The sequence below is a fragment of the Xiphophorus hellerii genome, chromosome 23 (genome assembly GCF_003331165.1).
Source record: "Xiphophorus hellerii strain 12219 chromosome 23, Xiphophorus_hellerii-4.1, whole genome shotgun sequence".
Classification (NCBI taxonomy): Eukaryota; Metazoa; Chordata; class Actinopteri; order Cyprinodontiformes; family Poeciliidae; genus Xiphophorus; species Xiphophorus hellerii.
Genome location: NC_045694.1, coordinates 20035783 through 20049961, shown reverse-complemented (window position 1 = coordinate 20049961; position 14179 = coordinate 20035783). Strand labels below are relative to the sequence as shown.

Here is a 14179-nt window from a genome sequence, read left to right as displayed (position 1 = left end):
TTGGAAAGAACCCTGCCAACCAGGGCCACCTCAAGGCTTTGAGGAAAGTCTGTGCAAAGCCTGACACATCGGATCCCAGAGAAGCACTAATCTGGCCAGGATGGATGCTATCGGCATGAAGCGCCAGCCTACACACCCGGAGTTGCTGGATGTTACATCGGAATCAGACAGCTCTACTGACACTGACGACGACTCGGAAACCTCTAACGAACCTTTGCTACGGAAAACGACTACGATAACCGGAAAATCCCTATGCCTGAAAGGGCTGCTAACGCTTCTTGCCCTGCTGTTTGCTGCTGCTGTTCTTGCTACTATCTTCTACTTCATCGGAGTTGGACCATGGTATCTTACGCATACAAGAGTCACCTACGGACATTCCAAGTACGCTAACTTCAATTGTTGGAACACAAACACCACGGCTATTTTTGTACCATGGGACAACGAAACTTCTGTCCAGAATCGAACCGGACTGTTCGCCAAAAACAACGGTAAAAAGTACGTGGAACGCCGAGCTTTCGGATTGAACGACTCCACTCTGGACGAACTTCTGAATCGCACCTGGGAGATCTACAACTATGACTTCCTCGACACCGGAGTGCTCTGCTGGATACGGGTTCTGCAAAACAAAGAACGACGAACCGTCAGATGCAACTGGATTCACCCGGACCGAGGTATGCCAGAATGGCATTGCAACATGGCTTGTCGATCGCTGCTATTGTTGCCAAGTCAAGGGTACTGGGATACCGAAGTAGTATACCCAGCCCCACACAGGTCCTCAGGCTGTCGAGCCTGGCTTCCCCGAGAGGAGTTTTGGGGAGATTTTCACCTAAATTGCAGGGTGGATGACACCATCCCAACCGCACCGCCGGGGAATTGGACCTTCCGAAATGCCTCCCTAGGTAATTTTTCAGTCAACACAACGATGCCACCTGCACCTGATACTTTGACTAATATGACGGCTTTCCTGATCAAGCAAGGACCTAGACGGTTTATGTATGAAGACGAGCAAAAGCACTGCTACAGACACCACTTTCTTTGGTTAAATCCTTGCCTCTGGAACAAGTTTGTGAAATGTGCAGGACAGAATTATATAGTATCAGCCATAGAAGAGTACTGGGCTGATTTTTGGCACTCTACACGTCCACTCCGTACAGAAATTGAACCCTGGCTGAACAACACGTTCCCGTGGACGTACATAGCCGAAGACCAAACGTTCTTTATGGGAGACTTCCCAGAGGGGACAGTTCGTTCTCACACTGGATTAACGGATCTATACATTGCCAACTTGCGTACGCAGCGCCTTCCGACTCCTGATGACCTTCTCACCGTTCCTAAAACGGACTTTGCAAAAATAGACAAGTGTGTCGCAAAAAGAATTTTTGAGAGCCTAAATGACACCTGCTGGAAGAAAACCCTCTCATCGCCACGGTGCGACCTCTGGCAGGTCGGCAACGCTTTGCACTCTACCTGGAGGTATAACTGCCCTGATCCTGATAAAGCTCCTACGGCTAAGTGGGCCCTACGAGCCTGGTACGAGGATTACTATCGGAAGTGGGACTATGAATGGTGGGGACTCCAACAACATGAGTTTGAAGCCTGGGTAACACCATGCCTTGCAGAATCAACAAACTATTGGGTACAGTACCAATACATCGCTACGGTCTACTCTAAGGAACGCATGATTTGGCCTGGGATTTTTTGGAGACCGGACAGTTACGTCAGCCCTAGACCTTGGCGCATGACTTGTAAAAACAACACCAGAAATATCCTTGAATGTGTAATAGGTTTGGCCAGACGACCCTGCGGAGAGCTCCGAGGTTGGGAAAGTTACTGCAAGGACCACTATGCAGACGAGTATGACACTCACTCTTCTGAGGTTACTTGGCGAAAGTTCAATGGAACATGGCGAAGGGCGATAGTGAGCGGACGAACCTGCACCGATGCAATTCTAGGATATCATCTCCAGAAGCGCAAGAGTATACTTGGTCTCCCTGTTCCGTTCATCCCAGACTCCCTTATGGCCATCGCGGAAGGACATGCTTTCCGTAAAAGTCTGTGTGATGGCAACATAGATTCAGGGTTTGACTGGGTAGGACCTAACCTTTTGTATTCCAATCTCACCTGCTCCACCACTACGGAGAATTGGCAGCCATGTGGCGAAGGCCCTGATCAACATGATTTTTACTGGTACGAGACTATGGGGGCAACATTGGTGGCCGCCATTTCTGAGGTTGCGGAAGAAGTTGCTCATGTGGTGGAAGAGGGCCTCAACGTTGTTGAACAATGGTTAATGAGTGCTTTGAGTCTGCTGTGGCCATACTTCTTAGGTCTCCTGGGCGTCGCCGTAGCAATACTCATCGGCAAAATCGTCCTGGAGGCGTGGCTAAAAGCACTGTGTCGTTGCAAAAGGAGGAACTACCAGCCCCTCCCCCCGAAGGAGGAGCCTACTTCTGCATAAGAGAGAGCTGCCGTGTGCCTGCGAGCCATTCAACCTTCACCGCAGCTGCTGAGAAGACCTGATCCAGAGCAACCATCATCGGACATCATGGAAACCAATTCTTCATCCAACTCTTCAACCAACTCATCAAATCCCAACTCACTTTTTGCACCAATTCAAGTGAGTACCCTTGAGCATTTAGGGATTACCCTGGCCTGGGTAGCCTTCTGCCACACCGGTCCTTGGCCTAAGGAACACCCTATGAGGATCTTCGTCGCGCTACAAGGATATGCCAAGCTGATCCTCCGTCCCGTCGTTCTCCACAAATGGGGGTTGGCTTCATCCCTTTTTGCTTGTTACTTGATGGGCCGTACCCGCATTAATTGGCGCAGGGGCGTTGTGGTTTGCCTATGGCTCATCACCGACACCATAGCCCTGATACTGGAATTGGTCATTGGGGGCACACAAGCTACCCGAGCCGCCCCATTTAAGATCCTCACAGCTATTCTAGAAGGGCTATTCGCAGTATCTATCCTCATCTATTTAGCGCGCCAGGCCTTGTCTATCAAGGGTCGGGGAAGGCGAATTTGGATGCAGAAATGGATAATTCTGGCTCTTTGGGCAACGGTTTGGGGGATCCTGGTGGTCCTCTACTGGCTCCGTGAGACCTCGGACCTAGCCATTGTTGTATGGCTGATGACCTACGCGGCAATATTCCATGATTCAGCTCATGTCTATGATCGAGGTGAACCCGCTCCGGATCATGACATTCCGGCTCCTGTGATTAATTCACCTTGGCTCGCAAAATACGCCGGCACACGGGCTTAAATCAGCCTACTCTCTCAGCTTTCGCTTTTGCATTTTCGTCGTTGTAAGTACATGTAGTTAATCAATAACCACTGATCATGAAGTTACCTGGGTTACTGTTTCTCCTCAGGCATCAACCTGCTGTGTGGGGTGTGGAATAACTGCAGAATCTTATGGATTCATTTGGGTTGCATCGTCTTCCCGCTGGTGTCACAAATGCGTGAACGCCAATTTTACCAATGTAACGGCAATCCTCTGCGCCACAGGGCTGGAGGATTTGCCCTACATAGCGGATTCCACATCTAGATCCCTGGAACGGGTGCACAAAATCGTGTGGACCTCTGCGTTTGGCCTAGACGACGACGACTTCACAACATCTCCGTTGTATACGGGACTACGGCTGCCCGTGATTCATAAGTTATGGGAACACCAAATTACTCGGCAATGCCTCCCAACTTTACATCTGTTGGACGGCCGAATTGTGGCGGTGGGCGACTACCTTCCGCCTACACGTCCCGTGTCTCCAGATTTGTTTATCGACGTCGGATGCCAAGCCAGCAGTGCGACTAACGAGAGAGGTACCCAAACTGAGAACCTCAGTTCATCTCCCCAAGCATGCCAGACTGAGGACATCCTTTCCCCTTCATCTCCATCACCAAGTGATATGGATTTCCAGGATCTGCTGGCAGAATTGGAAGGCTACTGCAACAACCCGTCCGCGCTGCCAGACTTCGGCATGGACTTGCCTTCGCCTCTGCAGCCTCCGCTGGAGCGTTCCACCCTTTCCGTCTCAGGTGAATTTACACTTGACAACGATTTGGGTGCAGAACACTGGCTTTCTCCGCCATCCAATCTGTCGGAGTATGTGGTTGTGGATTCCTGGACACCTTCATCGTCTCCGGTTACTTGCTATGAGCGGGACATCCTCACTGCCACTTGTGGTGATGGACTTGATCTCTTTTGACTCTGGACTCTGTGTTTTCTGCGCAGCACCGTCCGATCTCATGGAGGGGGTGTCAAGAAAACTGGCATAAGGGTATGAGATCCTTCCAGGCACACGCAGAAAAAGATGCATAATGGCTTGGAAGAAATAAAGTAATCCTGAAGTTTGATTAAAAGTTAATTAAGTTGAATAAGTCTGAATAACATGAATATAAGTAATCACTCAATAACTTTCTACAAAGCATCTCTGATTAATGATCTGTAATGATTTAAATATGTAATGATTATGTTAATGATTAACAACAAGGAAAAGATGTGATTTATTGTCAATGAATATGAAGTTATAATCATCTGAAATCAATTTAACAACAAGTTGAATGTGTTTACTGAGTTTTAATAGATAAAGTGAGTTATAGAATATAGAGAAGACGAATGTGCAGTACAGCCCTGAAAACAGGAAATGTCGCAAACAGTTCTGAACAGATGGCCAAGGAGCACAGGAAGAAAGGAGAAGGACGGGAAATTCCACTGTGGTCAGCAAGCGGGTTGAGAAATGGGGGGGGACTTTTTCATGAGACACAGTGGCCGTGAAGGAAGTCACGTAGGCCAAACCTTCCCATACACACACATGGTGAGGAGAGGCATAAAAAGGGGCTGAAAAGAGGAACCAGCCGTTCCCAGTCCGGCGGCGGAGAAGAAGAGACAACACCTGCAATAGCATGCAGGAGCAGATTGAAACACGGACCGCACTTCAGAACTACGGGGAAGCTCAGACTTCACACCGCGAAGAAAGGACTGGGTCCCGTTGCCCCATCTCTAGTTCTTTATTTGACAGACGGTCTCGTCTCAACTCAGCACTTTCAAACTCTGCAGCAGGACTTGGAGGAAGGACAAAGGTCCCACAAGGAGGAAGAACTGGGTCTTGCAAAAAGGATTCAGACCCGTTCTGCTTTGTTTCCTTTCTAAGGAGGATTTTTCCACACGAGACAAAGACCTCAACCAAGGATGCAAGAAATTCCTGTTGCCAAAAGATCCATCATCGTCTGGGTATGAGTTGAATCTGCTCATTGAAATTCCATTTCAGAACTTGCGACTTAATTCTTAGGGAAAGGAGACAGAGTAGTGGGATTGTACATGTAAATTTTATTACACTGTTTTTGATCTATATACGATTGATAATTGATTTGTATGTCGCATATCCCTGCTTAAGCTTGCTTAATAAATTTATACCACAAAATTCTAATGAGGTTGGTGGACATTGGAATTAATAGAGTCATTTAATCTTTGTCCAGTTCTTTTAATCAAGGTAAAACTAATGTACATGATTCCAGTAAATAGGAGGCTTCATAATTTCCTTTGGTGAGAGTAAATAATGACCCTGGGACTTACCTCTAAGTCACTAAACATAATCTAGCCGGTTCCAAGTGCAAGTTATGATTTAGAAAGTGGGCTACCGTTAACAGAAGTGGTTATTGGAATTATGCAGCTGCGAGGGCTACTCAGCTGATTGTTTCTTAACTGTAAAGGGTCATAACTTCTGGATTGGAGGTAGTTAGAGCTAGACGAGTCACTTTCGCTACCAGTTTAAATAGATTATCTCTTATAGAGTACTCTTAGGGTAATACCCAGGACTCAGAGATTTTCCGGACCTGTTAGACGGAGAACTGGTCAGTAGGCAGCCCTGGGGAGTAGTGAGGAGTGGGCGGGGCTGACTATTGCAGGATAACCTTCAGTAAATTAGTAACATTTCTAGTTGTTTTAAAACTGTTTGATGCACCTTTTTAACATCCAATCAACATTTTTAAGTGTAAGTTATTGATAGACAAACAAAACCCAAAAACGTGTATATAGAACACATACAAATTATTAAATATCATTTGCAGTTTAGTGTATTTGTTTTTAGATACTTGAAATACAGACATCTGATCATGACAGTAATTGGATAATGAATAGATGATATTTTTACGATCACAAGACATTACAAAGAACAAAAAATTAAAACAGTGACTAAGTTAAACTCCCGGTTCCTGCTGACTTGAGTGCTGTCTGAAGTGCATCAGCTGAAAGACACATCAAAAAAGTATTTCTGGAATTCAGATGGTAAGTGATTCAAAGGGAAATAATGGTAAAACATAACAAAGAGGCAACTTGTTCTTTTGTCATGACCTCTGATCAGGAAGAAAAGGTCAAGCACTTAAGAGCATTTCAGGGAAATGATGGTTCAACGGGAAATCAAACAAACGCCCAGTGGTTTTTTTTAAAAGTATGTTACATAATCTGCCTTTTGTGAGCAGTTATCTTACTTTTAAATTACTTTCAAGAACGTACATTTTCTAACAATTATAATGTGTAAATGATCTGATCATTACCAAATTAAAAATTAATTTAAATCTAACTACAAGTGACTGAAATCAGCTACAAGTGGCTGAAATCAGGCATGTCAATTACTCACTTAGTGAAGTCAAAGCCATGTTGGAAATGTTCGCGAAAATTTTTTTTTTTTAAATAAAGAAGAGAAAGATAGTCTTCATTTTACTTAGGATAAGAACTAAAAGACAAAATCTGATTTCAAGTTTTCTTGCAGTCATTTGATCATTTCACGCTGTGTGATTTGTCAGAAAATTCATGTGCTTTTTAAAACTGTAGTCTTACTTAAATCTAAAAGTTAGAGGTCAGCCATGCATTAACATTTGCAACCCCACTAGCTGATCAGTTGTTTTAAAGGTTTCACAAAAGATTTCTGCATTACTTCAGCAATGTGTGTCCTATTTTTAGGTTTTGCCTGGGTGAAGCACCGTGAAAACAACAAGCCCTGTGGAACTCTTTTTAACACTGACACAAGCTAAAGACACAAGAAACTGAACACATTGAAAAACATTATAACAATTTTCCATCATAGATTTCCTTCTTTCAATTGATTTGATTTTATACAGAAAAAGTCAAAAGATTAGAGATGACAAAATACAGATATGTAATAGTTCTTTTAAGAACTTATTGTAGAATCTATAGGTGTCTAAACTTGTAGAATATATAAATAAGGATTTACACAAGACTCGGAACTCTTTCTGCTCAAAGTCGAACGAGAAGAGATTTAATGCACATCTGCTGAACCACAAAACATCACATACACATCATTACAGTAATCCAAAATCTCTTGACTTCTACTTCTGATATCAGCTTTTTATAGAGTTCCAGCTCTACTGGTGTGTATTGGGAAGCCTCGACCAATGGCGTTGCTTTCCTCCATTTACGTTGTTCATTTGACTCTGTCTTACACTGGATGTGTATTGGAAGTTCCTTTGGAATATTCAGACCTCTTAACTTCACATCTGCTCCGTTTCAAAAGTGCTATTAGTCAAATTGTTTGTTCCTTATCTGTCCAAACAGAGGTTCCTTCCCACGTCTTGAGCTCCGGCCCAGTTCCTTTGCTGGCGAGCAGGAGATATGTCTGGCGCCAGAACTTTCTTGCACAACAGCTTAAACTAACAACTTTCCTCTCTTTAATGATTGTTATTCGACATCTAAAATAACTACTTAAAAAAAACTACTTAAAAAAACTAACAACTTTCCTCTCTTTAATGATTGTTATTCGACATCTCTCCAAATCTGAATTCCTTCCTGACTTCTAGGTCAGATTGACCCAGTCCATTTGACACAATATATTTCTTTTAGGTTAAAACATATCTTAGTGCGAACCAGCCAAACAACATAATTTTTAACTATTAATATAATTATATTCCTCTACATATCCCCCCTAAAATAAGTACACTTATTTTCTAATTAGGAATGATTTTCTTAAAAAGAATTGTATGGGTAAAAGTCTACTTATGAACCAGTGAAGATAAAATGTTACTGTAGATAACACAAACTATTTTCAAGGTAGTTCTTAAAAACTACCTTGAGGACTCATAGTAGCATATTTTGTATCACAAAAAAAACAACAAAAAAAAACATTTTTTTGCAACATGTATTTGGTCCCCAGACCAGGGTATCCAACTTTACTGGATTTGAGTTTAGAAAAATTTATCAAAAATGCCAATTATGAGCTTAATCTGAATATTGTTCTTGGCACTCTGAGTGTTAACTATTCCTCAGAGAGGCAGCCTGTGGAAAGAAACTCTTTGTGGTGACAGGTTTTTGTAAATAGTGCTCTGTGGCAGCGACCTGATGATGAAAGTCTAAATTGTGTGTGTCCAGGATGTGTGGGGTCACCATAGATTTTTGTTGCCCTTTTTCCTGACCCTAAAGCTGTTTCAGTCCTGGATGGATGGAATGTCAGTCCTGAAGATCCTCTCTTCAGATCTAATTGTTTGTTGCAGGTCTGGACCTGTTCTGTTTTGTTTATGAGCCAAACCACAACACACAATAATGTAGAAGTTGACCAGAAGCCACAGGAAGTCCATTCTTTGCTGGGCCTTTTTCTGAATAGTGTTTATGTGTGATGACCATCTCAAGTTGAGAGAAAAGGTGGGTCATGTTGTTTAGGATAGTGAGGGGAGACAGCGTGACTGATTTATTGGTGTGAGTGGTCATATTAGCTCACACCAATTCTCTCATAGAGATGTAGGGGAACCATAAGGACTTCACTTCTGTGAACTTCCTCTTCGGTGTTTCTGTGGATTGCTGGCACCTGTCCAGCGTGTGTATACTGCTATACCTGACTACTACATCTGACCTGGAGTAACTTTTTAGGCTGGAGAATTGGTAAGGGGCTGTATCCTGCATTTCTTACTTTGCTTCTATGGTCTGGAGGTGGCTGTTTCTGTGTTTCACATTGTTGAAACACAGGGAACACATTTTTTTTTACTTTTACATAAGTAAATTCTTGGACTAATATTTTTCACTTCTACTTTAGTAAAGATGTGTTGATGTAGTGCTGCTCTTACTGGATTACATTTTTAGATACTCTCACCCTTCGATGTGTATGAATAAATGATTGATTTCTTGATCATGCCTTTACAAAAAAATCACCAGGATAGAATAAAGCATACTACTACTGCGGGCACAACACACTACAAGAGTCGGGCAACTTGGGTCATTATGGCACACAGAACCTGTGTTGGTGGTCCCTTATTTTCATTTATGAAAAGTGACAACCCTAATATACTTGTTTTTGGAGTTTTTAAGTACTTGTTTGCAAACATTTTAACTGTATTAAGTTTTTTTCAAAGAAAAAAAAAGAAAAATACCAAACATCTTTTATTTAGTTATTTATTTTAGATATATTTTATACATAGCTTAACATCTTTTGGAGTAACAGTGCAGAACAGCTGTCCAATATTTCATTGTAAAATGCTTTGAACTCACATAAGTTTACATAGAAACTGAAAAAAAACATAACTAATGAAGTAGCTAAACTTGTCAAAGTAAAGTAAAACATTTCAGAAGTTGATAATCACAACATAGTGCCTTTCACTCTGTCAAAGATCTGCTGAACCTTTGCTGCAGGAACGCAGCCCTCCCTGACAATGTTGATGATTCCTGTGGAAACAGTTTGAGTTAGTCATGAAAAAATGTCAGAAGTTAATCTGAAACAAATAAATTAGGAACTGCTCTGAGTTTCACCTTCATCAATCCTCAGACAGTTGACCACAGTGGAACCAATAACCTCATTTGAGTCACCATCACAGAGAACCCCCTGGATCTTGTGCCCCAGTCGACTGCAGTACATCAAAAAGTATTTCACACAATTAAAGGTCGGATGGATTGGCACTTTCCGTTGCATACAAATATATGTGATTCACAGAGAAAATGAATTATCTAATAACTGAATAACAGTGAAGATAAGCTCTATGTCATTAAAATGCGGACACATAATCTACAAATTGTCAAGTCATTGTGACAAAACTGGCATGTAAAGCTGCCTGAAATGTCCCACAAGTCAGGAAAAAATTTTGAATATTAACATAAGAGTTAGTAGAGTTCTGTATTAATACCAAACACCTAAAGTGTACTGGAAGAAGACAAATAAAACTTGTCAAATGTGACAATTTTGTTTAGAAATGCAAATCACACTGGCTATATAAAAAGGAGTATCTTACTTGATGATCATACTGTGGTGGGTGCTGTCTGGTTCTCCACTGGGATTGGCAGATGTAATAGCGAGGGGTCCAGTCATGTCACACAAGTGGCACGTCACCGTGTGGTCAGGAACACGGATCATGATGCTGTCCCTGGTGCCAACGCGGTCGTAAGCTGCTCCAACTCCTACAGAAGAAGAAATTGCTTTTTTATATATATATTAATAATAACATTGTGACATTTTATTTTAGCTTAGTTCCAAGTCACTTCAATATCTTCTGACTAACAGTAGTGGACAAACATTAAAGATTGATTACAAACTTGGGGGGAAATTTTACCAAGTTGAAGTAGCCAGTCTCCTTTGCTGACGATGCAGCTGATGCCTCCTGGATAAACGTTCCTCATGAACTCCCACAGCAGAGGGCTGAACGGAGGCTTGGCTGCCACCAGCTGCTCTACACTAGAAATGCAAATGCATATAGGCTTCTCTGCTGGCCGGTCCTGGAAGAGAGTCATATTCAACATTATGTTGATGGATTTTTCATAAATTAAACACAGTGGAAATTAAATGCCACATTGGGCTTGAAAGGTATTCATGTCTTACCTTAATGTTGTAGATTTTCTCTATAGCCTGGGGATTCTTGCAGGAGGCCGCCAGAGCGTACACAGTGTCTGTGGGAATACCACACACGCCTCCCTCTTCCAGAAGCTGAGCAATTTTTAAGAGGCCACTTGTGAGGCGAGAGCTAGCCACCGGACAGGGAAGCTCCTCAGATATTTCTGACTTCATTTTTTCCTAAAGTCACAGATGATACAGGAAATGTTCAAAATAATTCATGTGCAGTTGAAAATTCTTAGTGAATGAAACATTTTGTCATTAGGGTAATTACCTTAAAGAGAGGAGGGCCCATTGGCAACACTCTTTGTGAGAACATGAAGTTTATCAGTGATGCAAAAGTGCCATATATGCAAATGAGAGACACCAATGCAAGCATAGCAACTGTGGGAAAAAATAATGTCAAAGGTTCATAAATTGAGGTGAAAAGGTGAAAAGATCCATCTAGATTTAAGTAACTAATGCTTGTTATCATATGTGGCTGATGATAACTTACTTTCAAGTTCATATGGCAGCTTGTTCAGGGTGGAGAGAAGGAAGCAAACAAGAACCACCTCCATCAGTGTTGTCAGGAACAGAAGAACCAGGTTTCTATAAGCAGCTGGACCAGTCAACAGAAGATTATCATGATAATCAAAACAAACAGACAGAAATATTGACCACAGAAAACACATAGATAAAACTTACCAATCAGCATAAGGAAAGCGTTGATGACAAGGAAGGCAATGGCTCCTGCAGTAAAACCATAATCTGCCTCGGTTGAGAGCTGAAGCTGGTTACCTGAATTAAAGAGATTCAAGATTAGACTCCCATCTAAATTGCAACAGATATTGTCATTATGTTCATCTATTAGCATTAACATACCTGCAAATCTAAACCATGTCCATGTTGCCCAGACAACAACATAGATGGAAGAGATGACTGACCCGAAGCGGCCGCCTCCTGTGACTTGCAACCTGCTGACGTAGGCCTGTATGATAGCTCCAGAGATCAGGACCCAGGGGATGGTCAGGTGCAGGAGAGAAGGGTTCATACTCATCCTTCTTGAATGAAGAGCTGACAAAGCTGCAACCCCATTTGAAAGATAGAACAGAGCATCTGAGGTCTGATCGCCTGGGGGAAGCACATCCTGAACTCCCTGTTTAGACCTTCTACATCTCAAAACCCTAATCAGCTGCTCAGAAGACACTGGTTGTGGTCCTACAGGTATGAGAGACTTTTCTGCAATGGTGTTGATGAGTCGGGTGAAGGTGCCATAGATTGAGACTGCAGTGAAGAGAGAACAAGCTACTCCAAAGAAGATGTAATAACCCTGCAGGGGGATTTGAGAGACTGTGGAGATTGTGACCAGGACAAAGAACAAGTTATGGATCAATTCCAGGACATCCATGTTCAGGCTCCCTACACAGAGCACCAAGGCTGCCACCACAAAGAACCAGTCTCCTACCATTGCATCCCTTCCAGAGACAACTTTACTGTCCTCCACTATTAAAACAGACACAACAAACTCCTCCCAAGCTTTGATCAGCCAATATGTGGCATGCAACCCAAACTTTGTGGTGTGGTAGCAATCTTGACGCAGGTGGGCGTAGTAGCTGGAGAACAACTGGGCAACTGAGATGATTGATACCCAGGCAACACCTAGACCAAATGATTTCATGTACCCAAAGCTGTAGAAAGCAAAGATGAATGGAGCAATGGAGTCGCAGAAGAAACCCAAAGCCATTGGCTCTGCATATTTTGTGTTCTTCTTCTTCTCCTGGCCTCCACTCTGAGCTTTTCCTGAGTTGGGGGTACCTAGTAAGAGAACATTAAAGAGTGGGGTACCAAAACCTTTCAGGGCTAGACGTTGAGTCAGGCCTTTGATGAGAAGAGCCGCTGAACCATAGATAGCAAAGATCAAAATGAGCAACTCCAGAACCCCAGAGACAATCAGAGCCCAGGAATATGCAGCTAAAGCTACAGCTTCAAAGATCAAGGTGGCTGTGATGGCTCCAAAGATAAAAGGCATGATGTAGTTAACTGTGGCAGAGCAAAACGCAAGAAGAAAGGACAGGATGATGTAGGGGACCAGACCAGCAATTGCTGACTCCTTCATGGACAAACATAAATAGCACTGCGTGGAGTTATTAAGAGACACGTTGCTCATCATGTTGATGGATGAATTGCTCATCATCGGATCTATTATTAATGTCATATTTGGATTTTCAGGCAGGGCACCATAGTAGATTCTAGTTGCACCATAACTAGCCCAAAGAGCAGAGTAGCCAATGAAGGCGGTGCCGCTCAGATGGTCGTATTTACGGAAGGAGAGCAGCCCAGCCACCAGTTGGCATACACCGCCAATCAGGATGAGATGTACACCTGGAAAAAAAGTTGCAAATTGGGGATAAGCTCTCTTCTTAGAACTATAATCTGTGCTTAATTTTGTTGTTTTACATCCAGTTTTACCTGCAAGAATGTTCTCTACTCCAACTGGAGCGTTGCCATTGTGAGCTGTGTTGAAGTTCTGTAGGAGTACAAGGAATGCACTGATCCCATTTGACAACATGCCTAAAACTCCTGGTTCCCCATAGAAACTGGCAGGAAACCCATCAGATGCAGCCATGATGGTTTCAGTGACAGACTCTTGTTCTGATGAAGAACATCACAGAGAATATACCTCACCAAGTCTATAAATCCACACACTGACCAGCTGTTTAAGATGATGTTTCATTGATTAAGTTTGTACCATTCCATTAAGATTCATACCATGTATTTCTTAAGATACACAAATTAGCTAGCACCGCTGTTTTACATACATTTATTGAATTCATTTTAGATACATTATGCGAAGGTTTGGTGACCTCAGTACCAGGGTAGAAGGTAGAGCAGATTTTAAGGTGTATATCTGTCTGCATTCTATCATTTTTATAAATTACAAAAATGTCCTAGCATAAAGAGAACATATTTTCAATATTTTCACACATTTTGATATGTAATGTATAATCTAAAACAAGCAATTGCATTTAGATCCAAAGCAGTGATTCATCACAACCCATGCCATTCAGTGTTTCTTGAGTAATTTGAGTCCTTAATATGAGAAATAACTTAATAGTTAAGATAGTTTATCCAGTTAAAACACAGTTTACAATGGCTTTTCTTGCCTGTTCCTTATAGTGTTATGTTTTAGACAAACTTAAGTTTACCACTCCTAATCAAAATTGCTTATAAAAATTGAATTAGTCACATTACCAGATATGATATCTAAATGTCTAATCTACTGTTGTAAACCTATGAATCTTTTGACTAATGTATCTTTTTATGTTTTTAGACAATAAGAGATAAATTTGTTCTGAAAACAATAAGTAATAAAA

At 42.2% G+C, this 14179-nt stretch overlaps 1 protein-coding gene across 1 annotated transcript; it reads right to left on the bottom strand.

Moving 5' to 3' along the window:
• Positions 1 to 9383: 9383 nt before the first annotated feature.
• On the bottom strand, positions 9384 to 13476 carry LOC116714492 (uncharacterized). The gene is made up of 10 exons (XM_032555107.1): positions 13275 to 13476; positions 11688 to 13187; positions 11511 to 11603; positions 11320 to 11424; positions 11098 to 11207; positions 10812 to 11003; positions 10546 to 10708; positions 10228 to 10393; positions 9752 to 9846; positions 9384 to 9667 (listed from the first exon to the last, which is right to left on the bottom strand). Exons 1-10 carry the CDS (start codon positions 13429 to 13431, stop codon positions 9582 to 9584), a joined length of 2667 nt encoding a protein of 888 aa, XP_032410998.1. The 5' UTR covers positions 13432 to 13476; the 3' UTR covers positions 9384 to 9581.
• Positions 13477 to 14179: the final 703 nt, after the last annotated feature.

Bases quoted from the DNA above. Each gene is read 5' to 3' on its own strand.
- LOC116714492 (XM_032555107.1), bottom strand. From the start codon at position 13,431: ATGGCTGCATCTGATGGGTTTCCTGCCAGTTTCTATGGGGAACCAGGA. The intron at 11,604-11,687 runs GTATGTTAATGC...TCTTTAATTCAG, and splicing joins GACATGGTTTAGATTTGCAG to GTAACCAGCTTCAGCTCTCA. The intron at 10,394-10,545 runs GTAAAATTTCCC...CTTCTTCTGTAG, and splicing joins AGACTGGCTACTTCAACTTG to GAGTTGGAGCAGCTTACGAC.